Source organism: Leptonychotes weddellii, chromosome 1 (genome assembly GCF_054177405.1).
Source record: "Leptonychotes weddellii isolate Sample4059 chromosome 1, ASM5417740v2, whole genome shotgun sequence".
In the NCBI taxonomy this organism is placed as follows: domain Eukaryota; kingdom Metazoa; phylum Chordata; class Mammalia; order Carnivora; family Phocidae; genus Leptonychotes; species Leptonychotes weddellii.
The window spans coordinates 152,102,029-152,128,066 of record NC_138369.1 but is presented as its reverse complement, the minus strand read 5'-3'; the positions used below and the strand labels follow the sequence as shown (position 1 = coordinate 152,128,066).

Sequence of the window (26,038 nt, the reverse complement as noted above, 5' to 3'; positions counted from 1 at the left end):
TACCTCCTCTATGCAGTGGATTCTCTTGTAAGCCCCACCAGTAATAAGCAATGAGTATCTTGCTAGACTGTAAGCTCCTTGAAGCTGAAACTATGTCTTACTAATCAGTGTCCCTGATGCTTTTCTGTGCTTCCCTGTATTAGGCACATAGCAGAGAGAGGAGATGGATGGATGAAATTGACCAAGGACATTGCATTATAGCAAATTGAGTGTGAAGGGAAAAAATTTCAAATTCCCCAGTTACATATGCCTTCATCAGTAGCCTTTGTTGTTATACGTGGAATGCCAACATCTTTGAGAGCAACTGGAATTGATGTTTTGTTTGCTTGAATCCTGACTGCTTTCATTCTACTCATTGGAACATTGGCAGGCAGTCCTTTTGGCAGGCAGCATTGGCCCTCGCTTGTGGCAGGCTGAATTTTATTGTTGTTTAGGCTGAGGGGAAAGAGCAGCTGTTTTAGATCAGACTTAAAATTTTAATTATATAAATAAAGAATTTATTGTGTTTACTTTGAATAGCAGTGCTCTTTTCTGCTAGTTTTTGTTCCTAGATTTAGATGCTTTTTTCTTGTTGGGAGTATTTCACTGACACAAATTTCTCAGAAGATTATTAGGGAAAAATTAAGAAATGGAGACATCTAAGGACAAAAAGTACTGTTTAGTAAACTGAAGATACAGATTCTGGAATAGCAAAGAAGCTGAAAATAAAGGGAAGGAAAAAAGTGATTTTCAAAAAAAATTTTTTGTATAATTCTAAAAAGGTTAAATCTAGGGGCACTTGGGTGGCTCAGTCGGTTAAGCCTCTGACTCTTGATTTCAGCTCACATCATGATCCTCAGGGTCGTGAGATCAAGCCCTATGTGGGGCTCCATGCTCTTGGTGGAGTCTGCTTGTCCGTCTCCCTCTGTTCCTCCCCTGCTCACTCTCTCCTTTCTCTCTCTCTCTCTCAAATACGTAAGTAAAATCTTTTTAAAAATAAAATTAAATGTAAAGGTTTTCACTTGTTTAGCAAAATGTACCTCTTTTGTTTAGAAAGCAGTTTATTGTATTTTGGAAGGAATTGTCAAGTAAAAAATAGCTGAGGCAGTGAAATAAATAGTATTTTTGACAGAAGTCATCTTGAGATTTTATCGATGTCAAAAAAATGTAATCTTCATGTTCTCTTAATATCCCCCCTTTTTTTAAACCATTGCCCCAATTTTATAAGACTCTTGTGAATCTCTGAAGCATTTTAAGAATACTTATGATATTCTAATGAATAGCCTACGGTTTACTTCCTTCAGATAGCTACCCAGCAAGAGCAGTCATTCATACTAGCTATAGAAAAAAAAGAAATACACTGTTATGTTCATGTTACAGTCTTAGTTCATTTTAACTCAGGAAGAAATGTTGTGGCTGATAATTACAACAAATTAAATGGCATAGTTAAAGGACAAAAAATGTATATCTTCATACACATGAGCATTTTTGAAATGTCAACTAGCATTTCTTTTGCCAAACTGAGAGGCCCTTTATGTGAGGAGAGGACACAGCTAATTTATAGCACATTCTCCCAATAATGAGCACAAGGTTGGAGGGATGAGGTGGAGACAAGTGGGAGTGAGTTGCAGTTGAAACCAGTAAAAGGTGAGACTTTGACTCTGGAAGGTTGGTCATATTCTAAATGTAGAGACTCACGAGTTTTTTAAGCTCCTAACACAGAAAAATGCTATCTGCATGTTTCCTCAAAAATACCCTCTGACTCTGCAAGTGGAGAACAGACTTTAAATATTGCTTGAAATTAATTACCTGGGCTAATAGGTTCTAAACCTTTTCTCAAGCTTTCATATGCTAAATTGTGTTAGTGGTTAGAGGAACACTCCATTAAAACTATTTTGAATTTGGATTAAAATATGGAACGAGGTAAACAAATAACATTGAAATTATGATGCTCTTGCCTCCTTGAGGATCAGCCTCTTACAAAACTTTGTCATGTGAACTGACAGTGCCCTAAGGTGGTTTTACCTTGCTGTTCTGATCTTTTTCTGACTCACACTGGAGCTTTTCTTTTAAAAGGACTAGTGAGCATGACATCTGACAGATACTGTCAGACAGGCATTCCTTTACAAGTAGGTGAGTAGGCATGTTTGGAAGGCAGGCTGAGTTGGCACATGGGCCTAAGGTTAATGAAGCTTCAGGGGAGAGTGTGACAGGGAGTGCCAGCAAACTCTTTGATAGAGCAGCTCAGTCTTTGCTCACAGAGAGTACACAGGAGTGTGAGTGTGTTTTATTAGTAACTTCATTATGAGCAGGTAAAACACACCCGTGAAAGTGTTGAACATCTGCAAGAGTTCGCAGTACTGCACAGGGTTTGCATTAATGCACATCTGAGGATTTTGTGGTTTACCACTAAGGATAGTGGGCTTTTCCTCTGAATTGATAACACCATGTTGCTGTCTTTCCTCATCTTACTGAGAAACAATTTTACACAATGTGGCAGCTTCTTTGTGCGTTAGGACAGTGCTGAAATGAGGTCTATTTAGGTGTTATCTAATGTACAGAGTGCTTGAAAGTACTGTCCATTAGCTCTGAGTAATTAAGGCTAAATTTAAATATGCCTAAAATTTGCCATGATCTGTCCCTTTACTTATCTCTCCCTACACATCCCTCACTCTTCTCATTTTGTACCCTAACCTACATTCATCTTTAACTTCTTAGAAGCTGGCACATCACTATATAGAGTGGGGGAGGAGGAGGAGAGAGAGCTAGGGAAGGAGGGGGATGCACAAGCATCACATAGTCACGTAGTACGTGTCCTTCCGAGGGCACTTCTAGGAATCTTCCTCTGCCGTCACTGCCACCAACCCTGGACTGGTCACTCCTGTTCTGGCTTCCCACATGGGCTGTATTCCTCCCTTCATGAGGTTTACTATATAGTTTTAAGTTGTGTTGACCGTGCCCTTCACTAGACTGTAAACGGCCGGAGGAATCAGAAGCCATCAGTCTTACTCACAGATGTATCCCTCGCATCTGGCACAAAGCGTGTCATATAAGAAGTTATTAGTCAATTTGTGTGATTTTTTTAAATGACGATGTTTATTATTCTCTGTTTCTTTTTCAAAGATTCCCCAAAGTGAGGACAAAAAGAACCATGCTGAGAAGCTAATCACTCCTCCAACGCAGGAAGATTCCAAAAAGCCAAATGACCTTTCCCGTTCCACCTCAGATACCAAAATAGGAGAAAACGATAGACAGCCAAAAGAAAGCTTTTTTCAGTTTCTTGGTAACTTATTCAATATCTCAGGAAAATCATCTCTTGGTGATGCCAAGCAATCTTCTTTCAAAGATGACCATGACAGAACTGAGAAAGATCTACAGAATCCCAGTGACCATCCTGAGGAAGGAGTCAAAAGGGAGAGGGAGATTTTCGGTGGCTCCCTGGGAACCCAGGCGCTTCCAGCAGAAGAACCTGAGTCCAACTCAGCTGAAACATCAGATGCCTTTTCTTTGGATACAACACAGGACAGTGAACAGGAAACCAGTGATTTACTAAAGTAAGTTTACAGTTTACTTAGCCAAAAAAGTGAGGTTTTGGACCTAGCTTTTAAGCCTTAGTTCTCTTATTAATTAAGGGGATTGGAAAAAGTATTCTCTAATGTCCCTGCTACTAGGTTAAAAAAAAAATGATTCTGTGTATCATACATATGATCTAGGGCCTTTGGACCTATTTTAAGGGGCAGTACTGATACCTTTTAGGTGCTAACTTTGTTATAGTACAAGATTTATTTCTAATTTAAGACTTCCTTGAATGAGCGTGTTTTCTGTTGTCTGAATTCTTCCTGTATTAGGACAGGCAGTGAGTCAGGATCTGCATTTTGGGAACAAAAATGATTCTAAGGTTTGTATTCACATTTTGTTAATATCTTTTCTTTGTGGAATGAAATTAAAGGGGTTAAAGAAGTTAAATTGACTTCTACTTGTAAAACTGGCCTTGTGATTTATATCCACAGCTCTGAGAAACTGAAATCTTGCACAGATGTAAAGATGATTTCACCATCCCTTTTTTCTTTCTTTGACAAACAGGCACCAACTTGTTTTTCTTTTACTCAGATGAGCTAGAAGGATTATTTTCTACACAGAAAATGTATATAACAATGTTTAGTTCATTATCCATTTTGTGTAACACAGAAGTATTCATTCATAACTAATATTTTATGTTGATTTAACTTCTACCTGTGAATTGTATTATTTGAAGAGGTCATCAGTAATTATATAGTCAGATGTAGATGATAACTTAGAGCTCACTGTGTAGTTGTTTATAGTTTCAGAGTGTCTTCATGTATATATTTTGAGCTAATTCCTCATAGCAAGTTCCAGAAGTAGACACAGACCCACCCTTGTGAGAAAATAAGACCCAGACAGATTTGAGTTTGCCATCATGATGGATGGGGTAGGGCTTGCCCTACCAGATGTCAGGGTGCTGGTAAAGCTACAGAATTTGAAACCGTGTCCTACTGATATAATATTTACTAAACATTTAAGTGGAACAGAATGGATTGTCCAGAAGTAGACCCTTGTATATATGTGATTTGAACCCTTGAATGTGATGGCATTTTTATGTCCTCTTTTTTTTTTTTGTATTATATAAAGGAGGACTTTGGGAAATTGATGAACAATTTGGAGAAAAAAATAAAAGCTAGACACTTAACTCGTTATACTGAAACAAAATTGAGGAACAAATTTTTTTTAAATACAAAACTAAGAGTAGCTAAATGGGAATTATTCTGTGTTGGTGAGAAACAGCTTTCTCTTTTTTTTTTTCTTTTTTCCTAGGAAAGTGTCAGGAAAGAGATCAGTAGATTGGATCACTTCTAATTTTCAAACTCCATATGTCAAACAAAATAAACAATGATACCTTATATGGGCAAGTGAGAAAATTAGGTACAAAAAATATCATAGAATGCTTTAACTGATAAACATTTTAGATACTAGCTCAACAATAGAAAAAAAAAACAGCAACCAATATAAACAAAAGAAATATTAAGTGCTAATACATAAGTGGAAGAAAGGCTTATTCTCACCAGCAGTCAAGGAAATGCAAACTAAAATGGAATAACCTTTCTCCTATTAAATTGGTAACAGTAACAGTAAATGACGATTTTCTGTATTACTCAGAGTTGATAGAGCTGATGCTCCATATACAGTGCTAGGAGTGGAAGTTATAGCTTAGAGCAGCATGTGTCAAGGACCTTAAAAAGCTTGTAGGTTATTTCTAATGATAGACACGAGTGTTTGCTGAAGCATTATTTACAGGAACATATCATTAGAAACAAACGTTCAACAGCAGAAAAATGGTTAAATTGGAGTACCTCTATAATAAAGGATTATCTAAAGTAGTGCTATTTAAAATGTGGTGTTTGGATTAGCATCATCAGCATCACCTGGGAATCATTAGAAATACAAATTATCTGATTAGACCCACTGAATCAGAATCTCTGGGAGTAGGGCCCAGCAGTCTTCTCTAACAACCTCTCCAGATGGCTTTTTGTACCAGAGTATTAAAGTGGTGGGGATTTTGAGGCTGTTGTATGGGAATTAGGTGAATCAGAAAGGTTGTATTTTTTCCTACCCCCCCCTTTTTTTTAAATCCCCCTTTGGTTTTTTAAAATTTTTTATTTTTATTTTTTTTTATTTATTCATGACAGTCAGAGAGAGAGATAGAGGCAGCAGCAGAGGGAGAAGCAGGCTCCCCGCCTAGCAGGGAGCCCGACGTGGGACTGGATCCCAGGACCCTGGGATCGTGACCTGAGCCGAAGGCAGACGCTTTACCATCTGAGCCACCCAGGCGTCCCTCCCCCTTTGGTTTTGATTAGTAGGTCAGGTTTATTTCTTTGGTACTAGACAAAAGAAATTGGAACATGATACTGTGCCTCTTATTTCTTGTTGGAAAAGCCCTCCTTATTAATAGAATAATTACTTGAGGTAATTACCAGAACCAGCTCCACAAAGCCTTTGTCTTGACTGAGAGACAAGCTTCCTCTGGCCCAGCTTCAGAAGTCCTACAAATTATCAGGTGTAGAATTGCAGTTAGTAACTTCCTATTGACAAATGTCAACTTGTTGAGGAATTATCATATAAAAGTTGAATACCATTTTGGTTAACAGTTTATTTTGACAATAGGATTAAGAACTACTTATAACCAATTTTATAAATATATCTGGAGAAGATATTTACTAATAATTTTAAGATTGTATTATTAGTATTAAAGTTGTTTTAGTTCTGTGATATGAATTTACTAAAAGCAAGGATATATTTAATTTTTTATCAAGATCATGAGAATATTCCAAATATAAAATGTTACTTAAAATTAAGATTTGTTGAATCTCTGAAGGTAAGCGTTTTATTCAAGCCCATGTTAGAACAGCTGGCCAGAAAGCACGCACTTCCCAAGGAAGAAAGTGCTCTGGAGAACAAAAAGTTTTTACAGGGTTATATGCTTTTTTACATCTTGTAAACCTCAAAAGATTATAGATTAGCATATAGACAGGAATCACAGGTTTTAACATCAAGAAATGCAGGGAGTAGGAGCATCGATCAATATCATAAGGTCAAGATGGTTTTTTGATAGGTCACTCATTTATAAAGCAGGTATACAGTGTATGCTTGGTGAGCCATAAATCAGGCTTCTGGATTAAACAAAGTTAACGTACAGTCATGCTGACTTAGAAACCTGAAATGGCCTCTCTTGTATCTCAGGCCTTTGGAGAGTGTTTTCGCTCATCAGAATTTATACTTCTGAAATTAGTAGGAGATTTCAGTGTAATAAAAGATTTCAATTTTTTAATATAAGGAAGAGTGAATTTTCAGGTTTTGCATCATCTTTTTCATGTAAAAATGCCCCTTTTTCCCCTCTATAGATCTTTTACAATCAGTGTATTAAAAAGGGTTAATAATTAGCTTAATTTAGGCAAGTTTATAAAATATTCTGTGCTGTATAATGCTGTCCCATTACTATAATATCAAACATACATTTGAAATCACTATTACAGTTTTCAAAATTTAGATAAGTAATGACCTATAATTTGAAACGTGTTTAAAAAAAAAATCCTCAAAAGCCACAGGAAATGATTTCATCTTCACTTAATTAAAACTAATGAACAGCTTTGTAATTGTTTTTATGTATAGTTTACTATGCAGAATTCATTTTTAATATCCATAAAGCCTTTCATTAAACCTGTTTGGTAACAACTTTGAGAATGTCTTCCATACATTAACTTATGCTTCCAGAGTAATTTATTAGGAACCTATTTCATTGTTGGGTTGAAATCTTTAAAAGTTCTATGATTTTTGTTTTCAACACATTCATATCCATAATGAAAATTTTTTCTATCAAAACTTCATTGTGATTTTTTTTTTTTTAAGATTTTATTTTTATTTATTTGACAGAGAGAGAGACAGCCAGAGAGGGAACACAAGCAGGGGCAGTGGGAGAGGGAGAAGCAGGCTCCCCGCTGAGCAAGGAGCCCGATACGGGGCTCAATCCTAGGACCCCTGGGATCATGACCCAAGCCGAAAGCAGACGCTTAACAACTGAGCCACCCAGGTGCCCCAAAACTTTATTGTGATTTAAAAAAAATTGCTGGGGGCATGTGGGTGACTCAGCTAAGCATCCAACTCTCTTTTTTGGCTCAGGTCATGATCTCAGGGTTGTGAGATCAAGTCCCGCATCACTTGCCCTACACTGGGCATTGGAGCCTGCCTAAGATTCTCTCGCTCTTCCCCGCCCCCCCCCAAATAAATAAATAAAATTAAAAATTGCTGGATTTGCAACTTTTCTTTACATGGAAAAGTTAAAAGTCTTCCCTATTGTAAGAGAAGATATTGTTAACTATGTAATTTGGAAGTAAATATAGCTTCATGCTGAAAAGGTAGCTTAATCATACTTTCCTAAAAATGAGTTAGAGACTTTGCTCTAAGGCTATATTTTTGGGCTGTTTAGAATTTTCTTTGAAGAATGACACATGTCTTTGGTTGACCTTTGAAATATCAAGTATATCAAATATATGCAAAGAAGAGTACAGCCCTGTATACTATCTAGAGGCTTAATAAATCTTCACATGATAGGTATGTCTTGGGCTAAGATGCATAAACCTTTTCAAATTTCCAATATGTACGTATGTCTGCTTAAATATTTGAAATGTATAGGTAAGTTATTTTGTTCTCCCCCCCTTTTTTTTAGTCTGGGTACAGTATTTTTTATTGATCTGTGACAAGGTAGGGCTTTCTAAACCCCTCCTGTCCTTTAGGGGGCCTGGGATGGAAACACCAATGTCAAGGTTGGGACTGTCTCTGTGTCTTGGGGATCAGTAGGGGGCAAGGACTCTCCAGTGGCTGATGGCTTCTTTCTCCTCTTGTGCCTTTACTAGAGCTGATGGTCCAGGGGGCTCTTACTCCTTGGAGGCCATGTGGATCATAAAGTCTACGACTTGGTTTCAGTAGCTAACTTCATTGTTGTACTAGGAAATGAGCTGAACAAAATGGTATTTGAGGTCAATGCCAGTCCCAGCATCAAAGATGGAAGAGTGGGAGTTACTATTAAAGTTTCAGGAGACAACCCTCTGATGCCTGCTTCACTACCTTCTTAATGTCATCGTATCTGGAGGCTTTCGCCAGGTGTCAGGTCAGATCCACAGCTGACATGTTGAGGGTGAGGACATGGAATGACATGCCAGGGAGCTTCCCATTCGGCTCAGGGATGACCTTGCCCACAACTTTGGTGATGCCAGTAGAAGCAGGGATGATGCTCTGGGCAGCCTCTTGGCCATAACACCACTACTTCACAGAAGGGCCATCATGGTCTTCTGGGTGGCACTGATGGCATGGACTGTGGTCATGAGTCCTTCCACAATGCCAAAGTTATCATGGTTGACCATGGCTAGAGAGGCCAAGCAGCTGGTGGTATAGGAGGCATCGCTGACAATCTTGAGGGAGTTGTTATACTTCTTACGGTTCACACTCATCACAAACATGGGAGCATGAGCAGAAGGGGCAGAGAATGTTGACCCTCTTGGCTCTACCCTTCAAGAAAATTCCAGCCTTCTCCATGGTGGCGAAGGCACCAGTGGACTCCACAACATACGCAGCACCAGCATCACTCCATTCGATGTTGGCAGGATCTCGCTCCTGAGAGATGGAGATGGACTTTCCACTGATGACAAGTTTCCCATTCTCAGCCTTAACTATGCCATTGAGTTTGACATGGGTAGAATCGTACCAGAATATATAGACCGTATAGTTGAGGTCAATGAAGCGGTCATTGGTGGCAACGGTATCCACTTTGCCAGAGTTAAAACCCTGGAGATCAGATACCAGTCCATTTGAGACTTGACCTTGACCATCGTGTCTCAGGAATGCAGCTGACACTGCATAAGAAGACATCGCTATCTGTTGAGGGGGGAGGAGCACATACCTCTGGTTGCATAGGATGAACTGTAGATCCCATACACAGTTTACATAATACATGAAATTAATACTCCCTTTTCTCTATGCAGCTTATGAAAAATCTTTTTAATTTTCCATCTTCAGTTTATTTTTAAAATTACATGTTTTTGACATTTCTCCTTTATTTACTAGGGAAAAATTAGCAATTAAAGGACAGTTTTATATTCTTAATACTAAATTATGGAGACTCAACTGCATCCTGGGAAAGAATGATGTAGAAAATAGACTACGTTGGCATGGCTAACCTTTTAAAAAGAGGGAGTGCAGGTCATCAGTACCTGACAGAACTAATTACAGTACATGAAGCTGAGCTTGAAACTTTGATGTTCAGTGCTTTAAACATGATAATATAGTTGTTCAGTATAAACAGTGCATATTTTAGTTATAATTATATAACATTTCCACCCAGGTGCTGCAGGAGATTATCGAGTTAGAAATTTAAACTAGTTCGTATAAATCAATTTAATCATTTTAGTTGAAACTACCCAGAAAGTCCTAAAAAAATGGAGGAAAATTATTCCCCTCATCCCCCCAAAGGACTCCAGAACTACCAGAAGGCATTATTAGAGGGAGTTGAAATTTAATGGGTTTTCCTGTATGGTTTATTTTATTAGACTTTTAGATGAAAAGGTGCATTATTGGATTGGTGCAGGATAAAATGTCTTGAGGTCTCTTTAGGAGGGAGTTGGTAGTAAGAGAACTAAGGTTACTAGAATAAAATTCTGCTTCCTATCTCATTTCCTATTTCTGTAGACATCATGTATATTTATTCGTGTAGCCATTTCTTCAGAATTATTTTATCTATCTTTTTTTTTTTTAAAGATTTTATTTATTTATTGAGAGAGAGAGAATGAGAGACAGAGAGCATGAGAGGGAGGAGGGTCAGAGGGAGAAGCAGACTCCCTGCCGAGCAGGGAGCCTGATGCGGGACTCGATCCCGGGACTCCAGGATCATGACCTGAGCCAAAGGCAGTCGTTTAACCAACTGAGCCACCCAGGCGCCCCATTATTTTATCTATCTTTTGAGGAAAAAAAATACTGCAGCCTGTTGAAAGTTGGTTTTAAGTATAAAACATTAAAGCTTTGAAAGAAAAACTGACCAGACAATAAAATTTCTTGTCATTTATTCAGGCTTCTGGATCTTCATATATTGTTCTAAAGGCTCTTGTGATTTCTGAATAATTACTGTATTTTGATAGCAGATTTCACCAGTAATGTTAATTTACCTACATGGATTTTTCTCCTTTTGCGTGTTTTCATAGACATTATCTTACTCACTTTTGAGTTTGTTTCATAATAGTCTTTGATCTAGCCTGACACACATACTGAAGCTAAAACCACTTTTGTAAGGCAAAGCCTTTCTCTATGCTTCTCCTTCATGTGCTTTATGATGGACAGTAAAAACATGCATGTGACCAATACAAGATTTTACAATAGTGGTGTGATAGGATTTGAGGGGCCAGCAATTATATAGTTTGAAATACAGTATTTCAGCTAAAATTCAAGAAGTACATAAGGAGCACAGTTGATGAAAATTTGACATTGTGTCAGAGGAGGTTTACTTTCTCTTTATCATGTAGACAAGTCTAGTATTCTTCATGTTGCTGCTTTAAAGTTGGGGAGAAAATGTATTATATTAGATAGTGGGATACTGGTAAGTGGATTACTTATTCATGTGGATTCTATCATGTTTTGTTAATTTTATGTTTAACCTGAAAACATTAGAACATCAAATTTTTCTACCATCCATCTCTAGGGTCAATGAAATTAGAGTTCACAATTTAAAACACTTTTATATCATCTATAATAACTAAGACAGTCTGGAATAAATTGCACACTAAGCATTTACTGTCATTGCTTTATTTAGTCATTCATTAATGCACAGAAAGTTATTACACATATACTGTTTCCCAAATTTTGTGGGGGGGGCATTTACAAATATAAAGATGATTAAGACACCATGCCTTCCTTCAAATAGCCACCAGGCGAGCGGGGGGAAAATAAATAAGTGCCTAGATCTTTATAATTTAATATGGCAAATGCTGTGCCCAGGGCTCTGTGCACCCACAGATCAGAGGCTACCTTTCCTGTTAGCAGGAAAGGGGCTTTGGGATAGGTTTGCTCTGGAGATAACTCGTGAACTAAGTCTTAGAAGACCCTAGAGTTTCTCTCTGAGGCTGGGACTGAAGGGGAGAGTATGTGTGAAGGGCTAGTAGGCAGCATCAGATAGCATGAGAACTCCCAGAGATAGATTCTTCAAAGGAAGATGGATGCTGAGAGCCGAGGAACTTTGTGCGGGGTCTGAGAAGAAGTAGAGAACTTTTTCTAGAAGTCCCTTTTGATTCCTGCACTTACCCAAGCATTTTAATACTCACTACACTGATTGAATATCTGAAGACCTTAACGTGAGAGGATTTTTAAGGCAATTCTGTCATTGAGTTAACTAATATATACTGAGTGCTTGATGTGAGCTAGACATCTCACCAGTTGTTTTCCTTTAGAAGTTCTCCCCCTATGTGCTCAAAGTTGCTCTTTAAATTCACATCTAAGAGTAAAGGAAGAGAAGCTTACTATGATGCTCTGATATGGTGGAGAATTCAGTGACGTATCCACAAACTTGCCAGTATGAGGCATAAAGACAGTATAATTCCTTCCAGTCGAGCACTCCTTTGAGATTATAACTAAAACCTAAGCCTCGGACTTGTCAGCCTACATTCTCTCCATTAACCACAGTGAGAGAGATGTACACAATCAGGTAAGGGGGAAAGGTTCTAAGGAGCGCTCGAACATTCATGCTCCCTTGACATTCACATGCTGCTTGTCAAATATTTATTATTATTTTTTTAAATAAAGACAGGTTTAACTACAACATTTTAGGATTTCCATCTCCAATTAATACATATTAAAAGTAGGAATAATTTGAGAGGCCTTACCACACTTTCTAGGATTACTACTAAGTGTTACTAACTGTATTTCCTGATACTGTTGTGCTGTTGCTTTTTACAGACAACGTAAACCAGAGAGGCCGTCAGTAACGTATGCAACATATCGAGGCCCCAGGCAAATTAGGAAATATTTGAAGCACCAGATTGCATTGGAAACTGTGACTCCCTCGGACGGAGAAAATGAAAGTTCTGACTCTAGCACAAGCATCCACATTGGCCCTGGAAGTGAGACGGAGGCTAGGATGGCGTCGTCATTGTCATCAGCTAGCACGGACTTATCTATGAAAGGACATTTGCTCAAAGGCCTGTCAGAAGACTCTGATTGTAGCAAAATAAATCTTAACACAGAAAGCCATCTGACAAACAACCCAGATTTGCCCAATACTGCTTTTTCTAAGGATGTTTTAAATAAAAATGATCTTGGGGGACCTGTGAGAAGTAGGCCATCCCCTTCTTCTGGGACTAACTCCAGCTCTGTTAGAGAATCTGATTCACAGCACCATTTAAATGGTGCACCAGTTTCTCAGACTGACAGGAATTTGGTATGTTCAGCGTTGTTTATAGGAAGTAATGGTAGCAAAGTTCCTTGCAGCCCAGATTTTCACGGGGTAACTACAACAGAAACTACAGTGAAGGATGTCAGCTCAGTGATGAGTGATGGGACCTTGGTGCAAAGAGAACATGTTGAGCCTGTGAGCCCAGCTATTTCTGACTTCTCTTGTAGGAAATCTGATGGGAGCGACACTACCAAAGAGGGAAGTTTGCCAAGTTCAGATAAATCAATTAGGCTCGAAGATCCACAGTTGCCAGAGAGTAAGTGTTCTGACAAGCAAACCGCAGATAACTCAGCAAAGCAGGCTGCCAATCACACCAACATCCCTGCTCTTCAGAGACATGCTGTGACAGACACAGAACTTGTAAATGAAGGAAATAGATTGTCTGCCCAAGACTCACAGAAAAATTTGGCTGCTAGAAAAATCAGACAAGAAACAGAAAACACCTTGGTTGGTGAACCCAGAGCTTCAAGTCTCATAAAAGCTCCGAAAGGTAGAATTGAGCCATTACCCAAAGATACTGACCAGTTTATAACAGAAGCCAGAAGGCCCGATTTTAGGCCACATGGCAAAATGCCTCGTATGGTTAGAATAAATCAAAACAACCCTGCCTCTGTAAAACACATCAGTGAATCAGCCATTGTAGCATGCTTAGAAAGTAAAATAGCACCTGAACTGAATTTTGAACCTAACCGAAAGCACATTTCAGAATCTCTTCTTGATTCTGAGAGTCTTCAACAAGCCAAAGCATCACCTGGTGTCAGAACATCTCTTACCCTTGACTGTAAAAAATCAGATTTCAGTATTTCATCTCCTACCTTTGTTTCCAGAGTTGGTATGCCAAGCAAGTTAGATATTCCTGTTTTAAAGGATGAATGTTCTGTGCTCACCGAAACTGGGGATGTCAACATTGTTGATATTTCCAATCAGCCTAGTCAGTGTCAAGAAGAAAACGTGGCAAATCGTGTTGAGGCAGCAGATGGGAAGAGGCCTCCTGCTTGCCTTAGTCTTGGGCATGCCTCTGCAACTCTTGAATCCAAGGAAGTTCTTCCTGATGGCAAAAAATGCCACGTTCCACTAGATCTTACAGCCAGAGATGTTCATGTAACCAGAGTGGACTCGAGATTGGAGTCTGAAAGCCTCTCTGAGGACCACAGTTCCATTTCATCTCAAGACCTTACTAAAGCAGAATTGATGCTTTCAAACACTAGAGCAAGTAAGAGCACCATAGAGAAGTCTGATTCTCTTTCCTTGGAAACCAAACCTAACATTGCCAAAATTTTCTCAAAAGTGGAAGTTGATGGTCAGAACAATGGTCCTGTTGAGTTGCATTCTGGAAGAGAAAACACTGTAGCCCTCTCCAAGATAGCTGTTTCCCAAACAGAGCCCAGATACATCTCTCAGGATAAAATTTCTTCTCCATTTGAAGTTACAGATATGCCAGGAAAGCTTACTTTATCGGAATTAGCTTCCCAAGAGGTTGAACAGGACAAAAGTTTTCAATCGATGGATCATAAGGAGATAAAAGAAAAATATTCAACTTCTGGCCTTGCAGAGAATTGTCAAACTGAAGTTTCTCTTCCTGCCTCTAAATATCAAGGTATTCAGGAAACAGAGGCAGAAGCCTTAGTTTATCTTCCTGCTTTTCCCAAAAGTAATACATCTGAGATTTTACCTCCTCTTCGTAATGAAAAAGTCACTAGGCAAATGGCACAGAATTATGAAGCCCATGCTTGTGTGATTCATCAACCTTCAGATATTTGTGGGACTAGAAAGATTTCTGGTTTCTCAAAAATGGCAAAACTCAGCCTAACTAGTGCTTCGCCACAATTCCAAGAAACTGACAGCACAAAAGTAAATTCACCTGTTCTGGATTCTGATAGAAGTTCAGAAAAAAATGCTTTTGCATCTGAGGATTCACACTTTCATAATGCTCCTGTGCTGAAATCAGGAAAGAAAGCCTTATCTCATAGAAGGAAAGAGAATACTCATTTCCTAAGTGGTGGTATTAATAACATGTCTTCCTCCAGTAACTCTGAAGAAGTTAGTGTGGTTTTAAGTTCACATAACCCCCCAAATAATTTCAGTTCTGTAAAAGTTACCATAGATGCCACACCTGAAGGTGCCTCTCTGACTAACCTGCTGTACCCTAAGTGCTCTTATTTGAAATTGGAAACATCTGTCCCAACAGGGTCAGAAGTGACCCCATTTGAGGAACATTTTGGGAATCCTACTGGGAAGGGATCTCTTGATTTCCCAACTGCTGCCCAATTTGACAATCCCATGGAAGTGGAGACTGGAGCAGTTGCTGGGGCTCCAGCGTCAGTTAACAGCTCAAGCCAGCAGTGTTCTGAAGCATCTACTGAGCACACAGAAGCAAGGAGGAGAGCACATGACCAACTTTTGGACCTCAGAAGTGGTTTACTGAGAAAGGCTGATACATTGATTAGTGAAATTTTTAACTCTGTCAGGGAAGAATTAAAATCCAAACACAGAGTTGCTACCTGCCGGGAGCATATAGCCATAGATGGCATAATGAATCCAGGTACTCTGAAAGAAGACATCCGTGAGAAAAAACCATCAGAAGTGACACTGACCGGGATTCAACTGACGGAGCATTTGGAAGAGCAGGGCATGGAAAACAGGTCAGCTGTCCGAGGGGAAGAAAAGGTCTGTGTTTCACCTACAGTTGGTGAGAAGAGTCTCCTTTTTGATTCTGATAGAATGAATTTATCTTGTTTGTTAGAAGATCAAGCTAGGGAATTAGTCAATGAGATTATTTATTCAGCCCAAGAAAATTTGACAAATGAAGCTTTTGAAGATACTGAGGATACCTGGGATTCTGAACTTCAGGCTAATACTTCAGGAATTCTGAACAGTGATAGTGTTAAGCCACATGATACATTAAGGGAGTTCTTGGTGTCTGAACAGGCAGTAAATCAAAGCACGTGTGAAATTAGTGAAAATAAAGTATTAGGTAGATTCTGCTCTGTAAGTAACTTAGTTAATGACACAGAGTCAATTAAAGGAAGAGAAATTGTTCTCTACCAAAAATCCCCGTTTGCTGGAAATGGAGCTGGACAGTCTGATAGTATAAATTTGCTGAAATCGGATACTGTTTTGCTAGCCAAAGACACACCCCATAAAGGGTTAGATAATAAGGTAAAAACACATTTATTTTTCAAAGAGGACTCTAAAGAGAAAGTGGAAATAGAGTGTGTGGATAATCACAAAACTGGGACAGAGAATACAAAAACTCTTGTATTAAATTTCAAATGGCCTCCATTTGCAAATGATGACCTCCATGTACCTGGGACATCCAAAAGCAGTTTGTCTGATAGTCTTGTGTGTATATCTGAAAAAAGCTTGCTGGGACACAGTAATAAAAGCACACTCCTTACAACGTCAGAAGTAGGGAAAGTACACAAGAAAGATACTGAAGTAAATATGGGGGAAATGGAGCTTAGACCTTCCATGTTAGAACTGGGAGAAACAAACAAAATGGATGCTGAATTGAATTTTATGAAATATGAGGCAGTCCCTCCTATGTCAGAAATGGGAAGAGCACATAAAAAGGAAGCCAAATTGAATATCACAAAAACTGAGCCAATAGCTGACATTCTTAAAGTGGGAGAGGTATACCAAGTAGATGCTGAGAGGTATATTGAAAAAACTGAAGGATTACCTGCCATTTTAGGAATGAAAAAAGCTTATAAGAAGAGGGATGTTGAAGGAGATCTTGGCAAAACTGACATGCTGCCTGTTATTTCAGAAGAGAAAAATATCTACCAAAAAGATGCTGAGGTAATTACTAGAAAGACTGAAATAATACCTACCACATTAGAGATTGAAAATATTTACCAAAAGGATGCTGAAGGGGATATTGTAAAGACTGAGGTGATACCTGTTGGATTAGAAATGGAAAATATTTACCAAAAGCATGCTGAAGGTGATATTGGCAAGACTGGGATCACAGCAGTTATGTCAGAAATGGAAGATGTCTACCAAAAAGACTTTGAGGGGATTACTGAAAAGCCTGAAGTGATACCTGCCACATTAGAAATGGAAGATATTTACCCAGAGGATGCTGAAGGGGATATTGAGACTGAGGTGATACCTGTTGGATTAGAAATGGAAGATACTTACCTAAGAGATGCTGAAGGGGACCTGGACAAAACTGAGGTTATGCCCATTATGTTAGAAGTGGTAAATATCTATGAAAAAAATGTGGAAGGCATCACTGGAAAGACTGCAAGACCTGTGGTGGAAATATCTTATCAAAAGGATGCTGGAGAAGGTATTAGGAAAACTGAAGTGATAGAAGTGGAAGAAGCTCACAAGGCGACAGTCCCTGCCTCCTTAGAAATGGAAAAACCATGTAAGAGAGAGGCTAAAGAGACCCTCGGCATGATTGTGTCCATGCCCTCTCCAAGAGAAATGGAAAGAATATCTCCAGAAGATTCTGATGAGGCTCTCAGGAAACACAAAGTGTTATCCACAATGGTAAACATTCAGAAAACATACAGAACAGACCTGGACTTGCCTGTTACACAAGCAGAGGCCATGCCTCCCATATATGAAGCTGAAAAAACCCCGCAAAAGTCTGGTGGAGAGAGTGCTGGAGAAATGGAGAGAGAGCCCCCTGAGAGAAAGGAAGGCTTGATAGCATGTGACAACAGACTTGCCTCCTCCTATTTCAGGGGATATGAATCACCGACATTAAGTAAGGATTATGAAGGCTACCCAGTTTTAGCAATGCCGGATTTTCAACCTGAGGGTACCATAGGGAAGCTAGACAGAAGAACATCTGTTATTGCAGTAGATAACCAAATAAGGGATGATAATTATAGCGATGAAAAAGAAGAATCTAACTTGGCCTTCATTTCTCAGGATGAACAAGAAAATTCTTCCTTTACTATATTATATGAAGAACCCCTTCAAGATGAGGACAGGTGTGCCACCGCAGAAGTAAGAAGAACACACACTCTCTTGTTTCCTGAGACATCTGCTGACAGCATGCCTGTTGTCGCATGTGAGGGGTCTGAGAGCAGAACTGACCTCGTCCATCATTTTGAAAAGGATACTAAATTAGGTGAGACATTTGATAGTGATAGTTCAGAATCGTTCTTATCAGTGGAGGCCAAAAGGTACAAAATTTATCCCTTAGCTTTGTCTCCCATTTATGAGGATGACAGTTCTCAGGAGGACATTCTGTCCAACGAGGTCTCGCCTGGTCACCATGGCTCCACAAAATCAAGAGAGAGTGCAAGCCAGCCCTCTTCTGTTTTATCCCTTCTGCAGTCTGTATCAGAGCGTTTAAAGATGAATTTTGATGAAGACAGACAGGGGGTAGGGGAAGAGGAGGACGAGGACGAGGAGGAGGAGGAGGAACCGTTACATAAAGGAAGCCTGAGAGCTAGGAGGAAGGAAGCCTTCAAGCGGCCAGACCCTTCCATTGCATTTTACCCCGATGATAGCCAGGAAAGGACTGGAATTTCTAAGAATTCATATGTAATGTCAAATGAACCTGCTACCTCCAATCTGCAAGTTGGTCTGTGGCCAGAAAAGGCTTCATTTCTACAAAAATCTGACCTTACTTCCAAACTACATTCTTCTTTAAAGAGTGCTTATCATCAGTATTTGCAGACTTCCAAAACCCATTCCTCAGAGAAGGGACCCCGATTTGGTGGGATTTTTCAGGAACCAGTGTCAAAATACTTCAGTGCTCAGGACATCTCAGGCAGATTAAGCCCGTTCACAGAGGTAAGTTACTTTGATTATTAACTAGTGAGGTAGTGCTTTGGGTCATAAAATGATCTGAAAGCTTATTAAGAAAATCAGTGTTTTGAGGTTGTGTAAGGATTGTTTTAAAAATATATCAGAGGTTACTTTATCCTTTAATTGAAGTGTGTCACAACTGCTGTATTTTAGCTGGACTGTTAAAATGAGAAAACAAAATTGCTTAGTCAGAATTTAAGAGGCATAAGGGAGAAGCAGGTTATTTCCCAGTTCTTTGCTAATATTTAGTTTTCAAGCTAAATTAAATGATAGCATTTGAATTTCTGAAGATACTGTATATAGGGAATTTGTTACTGGAACCATTGAACCTATGTGTCTCAGTAAAATATTTCCTAATATTTTAAAACATTTTAAGTGACAACCTCACAGTGTCCTCTCACTATAATTGCTCATGTTGTTCGTACAAAGCAAGGCAATGAACAGCCTAATTCAAAGAAAAAGCTGAAAGCATTATAACTGGAAAATGCCTTGAAATTCAGTTATATGTATTCTTTGCCTTAGAAATATTTAAATGTCTAACATAGAATATATCCATTTAACGTGGGACTTTCCTTTCTGGCATTCCCAAGATCATGGAACTTTCTCTAGGATTCCAAAGTCCTTGAATAACCATAGTATCAGATAGTTATATACTTGAATATCAACCAGTAGCTTGCAAGGCAAAGTCTTTTTAAAAAAAGAAAGGGTGGGATTTGAAGAAATGTTTCTTTAATGATTCTTCATCACCTACCAAGTCATGGGGAACATCTTCACTGCATTCCAACACACCCAGGTCCTGTTTGTCCAGCCTTGTCTTCTCATGCTCTGGTCATGCACCCTGTGTTTCCTACCACTGTACTTTTCCTCAGTATGTTCTCTTCATGGAAGTTTTTTTAGTGCTACTCCCTGACCCCAACCTGCCACATTGCTTCACTTGTTGAAATCCTGTTTTTCAAGGTCTTCTCCATATCACTTGCTCAGACAAGCCTTTGGGTGCCTCCCTATGCCATCACCTGACCTCCATGATGGTGCCGTTTCCCTTGATGGCCATCACTTGGCTTCTTTTTTTGTGTTTTACCTGTAGTTTAACTTAGTCCTTCACTTAGAAGAGTCATGTGAGTGTGATCTATCGTTTTCCCCATTTGTAGCTATAAGCTTCTTGAGGGCACAAATAACACATCATTTTCCTTGTAGTACCTAGAGGTGTGCTTTGCATTTAATGGCCCCTAAGTAAATATGTGATAAATTAGATTTGTGACTGCTAAGAAATTGAACTATATCTTTCTGTTGATGTTTTTTAAGGCTTCCTTCTTACACTTTTATTATTTCAGAATATTAACAAACAAATTTTGAGGTGTAACCCAAGACCTGGGAAGGTAAGCATAAGCTTCTTTTCTTGTTTGTTTGGTTTTCTTTTAAAAGATTTTATTTATTTGAGAGAGAGTGCAAGAGAGAGCATGAGGTAGAGGGAGGGAGAGAGAGAGCCAGACACCACCGAGCAAGGAACCCGATGTGGGGCTCGATTCCAGGACCCTAAGATCATGACCCGAGCTGAAGGCAGACGCTTAACTGACTGAGCCACCCAGGCACCCCGTAAGGGTAAGTTTCTTATAGACTAAGATACGAAAAGTAAAGTTACTTTAGGGGCATCTGGCTGGCTCAGTTGGGAGGGCAGGCGACTCTTGATCTTGGGGTTGTGAGTTCAAGCCCCACATTGGATACTGAGTTGACTTAAAAAAAAAAACAAGGTTACTTTCAGGTTTGGGGAGTTTAAAGTAAATACTTTTAACTGACTTTAAAAGGGATTATTTTACTCACAGATTTAGCATCTAAAGTAATAATTACTTTTATATATTTAGGATATTTTATTTTCTACATTCTAGGACATTTTGGAATTTTAAATGCATTCTTAAAATTAGTTATTGTGCCTACTTACTGTATGTTGCAGATGGTTATCTATGATCTCCATGGAAGTAAATATAAGCAAGAGATCTACTGTAGTATTCCTGATGCTACATCATGGTCCTTTCCGAATGGGGTACTGATAAAAGTTGTAAGGGGCTGGTAAGAGATCTCTTAAAATTTTGTAGCATGTTTCTCCCAACTAAGTGTATTTTCTTACTGTTTATGCTTTTTATATTTTTTATTGAAGTCACATTCCTTTTCCTCTGGTTTTTGACAGAATATTTTGAAACATTATTAGTGTTTTATAACATAATTGTTCTCTTTATCTACTGTGACAGAAAATATAGGTTGTTTTTAGTGCTTAAAGCCAGCTATAAGTAGCAAGACCTAATATATATATACAATCAATACCATCCTGAAACTACACTATTAGCAGGATAGATTTGGCAAGTTGAGTTAAAGGCATGAGTTGAATGAAGCACAGCCTTGAAAGTGAGTTCAAAATCTGTGGGATGCTAAGGAATGTGAAGGCCACATACTTAGTCATTTGTATAGCTGACATAGTCAAGAAGTGAAGGATTCTTTATATGGTGTAAAAATGAGGGAAAACCTCAGTTGTTATTGACCATTTCCCTTGGACATGCTGGAGCCAAAATTTCTTTGTCCGGTGTCTCAGTTACTCACTGGTCAATATTCATGATGTAAGTGGTATGGTGTAGTGTTGTTTTCATGTGATAAAATGGGACACGTGTGCTCCCATTTTATTTAAAATTTGGAATTGTTAAACTGCTGTTTTAATAGAAATGTATGGCTTTGTTTATATACCATCTAGAAAGCGCTTGTGTACCTGTATATAAGCATACGCATTGATTATGTTCAGGACTATTTCCAAGTTGTAATGCACTTTTATTCTTACGCTATTTATCTATACTTACATTAGCATATATCATTGTTTCAAAAATGGAATTGTGTGCTAATGGTGGAAAATAGCTCAGCTTTTAAAAGGTAGGTAGGTGAGATGGTCTATGGGCTATCATTTGTTTTATGCCTCATTTCTTAGAAAATTAATTATAACTGATCATGCTTTTATATTTTGTCAGCTGGATTTTGTATGAGAAGCCACATTTCCAGGGTCAGAAATGTGTGCTGGAAGAAGGGGAAAAGGTGTTAAATCGTGACTGGATCCTTCAGAACAGGAAGCATCCACAGAGAGACTTTGTATTGGGTTCTATCAAACGTGTCTTAAAGGTAACACAACCATTGATTTTCCCTGATTTTTGTTTTGTTTTGTTTGTCTTGTAGTAAAGCTATACTTTGGCCTCGCAGTGTTTAGAGGTGATTGCTAATATTTGTGCTAGTTTTACTAATCTTTATTATATTGATGATAATCTTGAACTTATGCATATGAAGTATTAGAGTGAATGATAATTTAAAATGTTACCTGTAATCTGGGCCATAAAATGAAATGGCGCATGATACGTGTGTGTGTGTGTACACAACACACACAACACACACACACACACACATTTTTAAAAGTGGTAGGAATATACCATCCATGCATCTTTAGGAAAAGAGCTGATATTTCCAAATATCTTTTTTTAGTAATCTCCACTCGTGAGTGTAGGAGAGAGAGAGTGTGTGTGTGTGTGTGTGTGTGTGTGTGTGTGTGTGTGTGATGAGTGTTAGGTGAAAAATAGAGTAGGAGGAGTGGGGAGAGAAAGGAAAGGTGTATTGCTTTTTTATTTTCTGTTTAGAAAATATTTAATACTTGCATGAGGAAGGTCTCCCAGTATAATAAAATATTTCATGAGAAGTGCTGTGGTGGTTTAGAGGAGAGGTGAATTAGTGATTAGGACAGATTGCAGATAAGGACAGAATTTTCCCAGTGTATTCTAAAGAGTTCCTTCAGCAGTAAAAGAGCACGTGACTTATTACAGTTATGCATATGACAGTCACAGATATATATTTTTTTCTTTTTTTAAAGATATATTTGTCAGAGTGCGTGTGAGAGAGAACATGAGCATGAGTGAGCATGAGCGGGGGAGGGACAGAGGGAGAGAGAGAAGCAGGCTCCAAGCAGAGCAGGGAGCCCCATGCTGCACTCGATCCCAGGACTCTGGGATCATGACCTGAGCTGAAGGCAGACGCTTAACGACTGAGCCACCTAGGCGCCCCTATATTTTTTCAAGTTGTGGAGATTTTGTTTATGTGCTTAAATATACAAATTAAGGTGGACCCTATCACAATGATTTGGGCCGATGTTATTAAGTTCTTGATAGTTGCAGATAGCGTACAGAAAAAGCCATCACGAAAGGGGTATCTGCATGTATTTTATGTGAATTAATACCTCCTGGAATACTGCAAACAAGCCTGTGTCTTAACAAATTTATGTTCTGCTTTTGGGCCCAATACTGTGATAGGCACGGGGAATGGAAATGCAAGTGAGATACGATTTCATACTTAAGATCGCTTAAAGTTGAGGGGAGGGACAGCGGAGTCACATAACCACATGCTCTGCCTTTGGGGGTGCACAAAGAAGGGGTACCTCTCCTGGAGGAGGTGGCACCTGATTGGAATCTTGAGAGAGTAAACGGGTTAGGTGGGTGGGAAATGTGAGGAAGTTCTTGGCAGAGCCCCCTGTGTTAGATGCCAAGGTGAATGTTGGTGGTACTACGAGGAGAATGGATGTAGCTGCAGCATTGAGGGGCAGTGTTCGTTTTCACTGAAAAATTTAACTGCGAGCAGTTCGGCTCAGCAAGCAGCATTTGAGTGCTCGTTTAATTAGCTAACTCACTAGAAACTGATTGAGATGAATTGTTTGTAGGTAGAATGTTCTAAGATTGAAGTAATTTAATGTTTTTGTGCTTTTTTGTGAATGTCAGGCATCATGCCAAGCCCAGTGGGGGAAAAAGATAAGTTGTTGAAAACAGCAACCTTCTCACCACCCAGAAGCCCAACCACAATAATATCAAGCAAAAAACCTCAGGCTGTTGAATATGGATATATAAATGAGTATTTGCACACCTGCCATTTGCTTAGACTATATTAAAAGAAAGAATAAGTGTTGCTTGCATTTTTTCCTTCTTCCAGTGTTTGTTCTTAGAGTCGTTTTTTAAATTGCAGTGTGAATGCCCTCATGTCTTGAACAGGCTAGCAACTTTCAGTGAGGAAGGAAAAACTATTGAGCATCTAATGGAAAAGGCATTAGCATTGTTCTAAACATTTTACAAAGTAAGAATTGGGCATCGAACTGCTTCCTTTCTCCAACCTTGTCAAAATTCTACCTACTGATAGCTTCGTTTTCATGGGGACTATTACCGTTCCAGATTCGCCTAGGCCTAAGCCTAGAACTAACTTTATCTTGCTTCACCGTCTTTTATTTGCTCGAATCTGAGTAGTAAAAACTTCGGTGTTCTTTAAAGATAATACTATGGTGATATCTTCAGTTTGCTGTGAATAGATGCAGAGGATACCGTCAGTTAGCAGCAGTTATAGATTCTGCTCAAGGGCCATCTTTGCTCCCAGAAATAATTGGGGTGAGGTAGCATCGCAGTAATTCTTGAGTCAAGTGTTTCTTTTCTCAAATATTAGAAGTGAATATTGCAAATTACTGTTTACGGTGCATTTAATATTTTTTTTTTTTTTTAAAGATTTTATTTATTTGAGAGCAAGAATGAGAGACAGCATGAGAGGGAGGAGGGTCAGAGGGAGAAGCAGACTCCCTGCTGAGCAGGGAGCCCGATGCGGGACTCGATCCCGGGACTCCAGGATCATGACCTGAGCCGAAGGCAGTCGCTTAACCAACTGAGCCACTCAGGCGCCCTATATTTTTTTTAAAGGAATGACGTTTTTCTTAATGGTCAGAAGTTACTTCAGTTTTGTCTTCATTAATTTGCCGAGAAGAGAGAGATCTGTTAGATCAGGGACTGAAGGTATTTTATGTGAGGTGGAGTCCATTAGGTTTTCTTAATTGTTTTTGTTAACTGTAATCCATTCTTGATTGTTTCTGTCCTGTAGTTTTGCCTCCATTCCTACAAAGGCTTTCATAGTCGAAGCTGGCAAATTTCATCAAGATATTTGTAAAGTTAATATTATGACTAGAAAAGTTGGGGAGGAAGCCATACAAACTTTACTAAGAATAAACTGTTGATTGTTGCTAGGTTACCATAAAGTACCCTTCAGTTGTTAGTGTTTACTGCCTCGGTCCATCAAGAATTATGCAAGTCTTGAGAGAGACATTATTTCCATGAGAATAGCCACCACGAAGAAGATAAAACTTAACCAGTGAAATCTTTTTTAGTTAACTAAAGAAAAAACTGGTCCTCTGGCTGAGGACATAAGCATTCTTCTTTTTGTTTATTTTCCATTTTTTAGTCATCATTATGCTTTTTTCCATTATGCTGTTTCCTTCTGTGTTGTGGCAGACTCAAATGCCTTTTAGCTTTTTCCCTTTTAAAGTACACCACCCATGCATTGTTTGTATAACACAATGCAGAGGAAACTTATTTGTGTGAGACATTTAGTTATGTATTCTGTTACTGTAACTTACATCCCTGGGGGAGCATTAATATGGCAGCATTTTAAATAATGTTACTAGAACTCTATTATTAATAGCAAACAAAAGCCTTGAAGATTGATAGGTGACTGTTGTGGACGTTTCTGACTATGTTTGAAATGAAATTTTAAACAAATATACTTTTAAACTTTAAAGGATATTTTAGGTTATGCCTCTTTATTGCATTTTAGAACTAGATTTCTGAAAATAAAATATATTAATTTGCTTATACATATTAGTAAGAATGATTAAGAATGATTAATAATAAAACTCAGTTTGGAAGAAGGTTAAAAAATCAGAAAATTGCAGTTATAAATGGCAAAACTGATTATAATAAAAAATGCAATTGTTCAGCCTAATGTCACCTCTGATTGTTACTGCATTTACCTGTTTCATTAAAGCATAATCACTTGAATTTCACAATGTCCTAGGTGAGGATTAACACTACTGAAAGTTTGTATAATTAAACACTCATGATTACGGAGTTAGTGTGTTCAGACAGAAGCACATCTGTAATTTCAGAGAAGGGAAAAATAATTGTAGCTTTGATTCCCTAACAATCAAAGGTAAGGTCTTTTTTGTGTTAGAACTTGACTATTAGAAGATTTTCATAGGTAAGAATATAGAAAATTCTCTCTTTAGTTGCAGTGGGGGAAACATTTACAAAGAGAGACCATATAAAAAGGGGAGTGGGGAGAGCATGGATACCAGTATTACTGAAGAGTTGCGTGGAGTTCCTGTGGGTCACTGGGTTGGCGCCATGTTGTAAAAAGGCAAACAGATGTAAATTTGATATGCTTGGGTTTTGAGCCAAGGAGTGT

General features: G+C 38.6%; 1 protein-coding gene across 1 annotated transcript in view; it reads left to right on the top strand.

Moving 5' to 3' along the window:
* Positions 1–26,038, top strand: part of CRYBG3 (crystallin beta-gamma domain containing 3) — a 106,809-nt gene that overhangs the window by 29,583 nt on the left and 51,188 nt on the right. Inside the window, exons 3-7 of the mRNA XM_081798213.1 lie at positions 3,103–3,533; positions 12,487–18,742; positions 20,089–20,133; positions 20,706–20,821; positions 21,763–21,910. Of these exons, the coding sequence (XP_081654339.1) occupies positions 3,103–3,533; positions 12,487–18,742; positions 20,089–20,133; positions 20,706–20,821; positions 21,763–21,910 (6,996 nt within the window). The remainder of the gene's footprint in view (positions 1–3,102; positions 3,534–12,486; positions 18,743–20,088; positions 20,134–20,705; positions 20,822–21,762; positions 21,911–26,038) is intronic.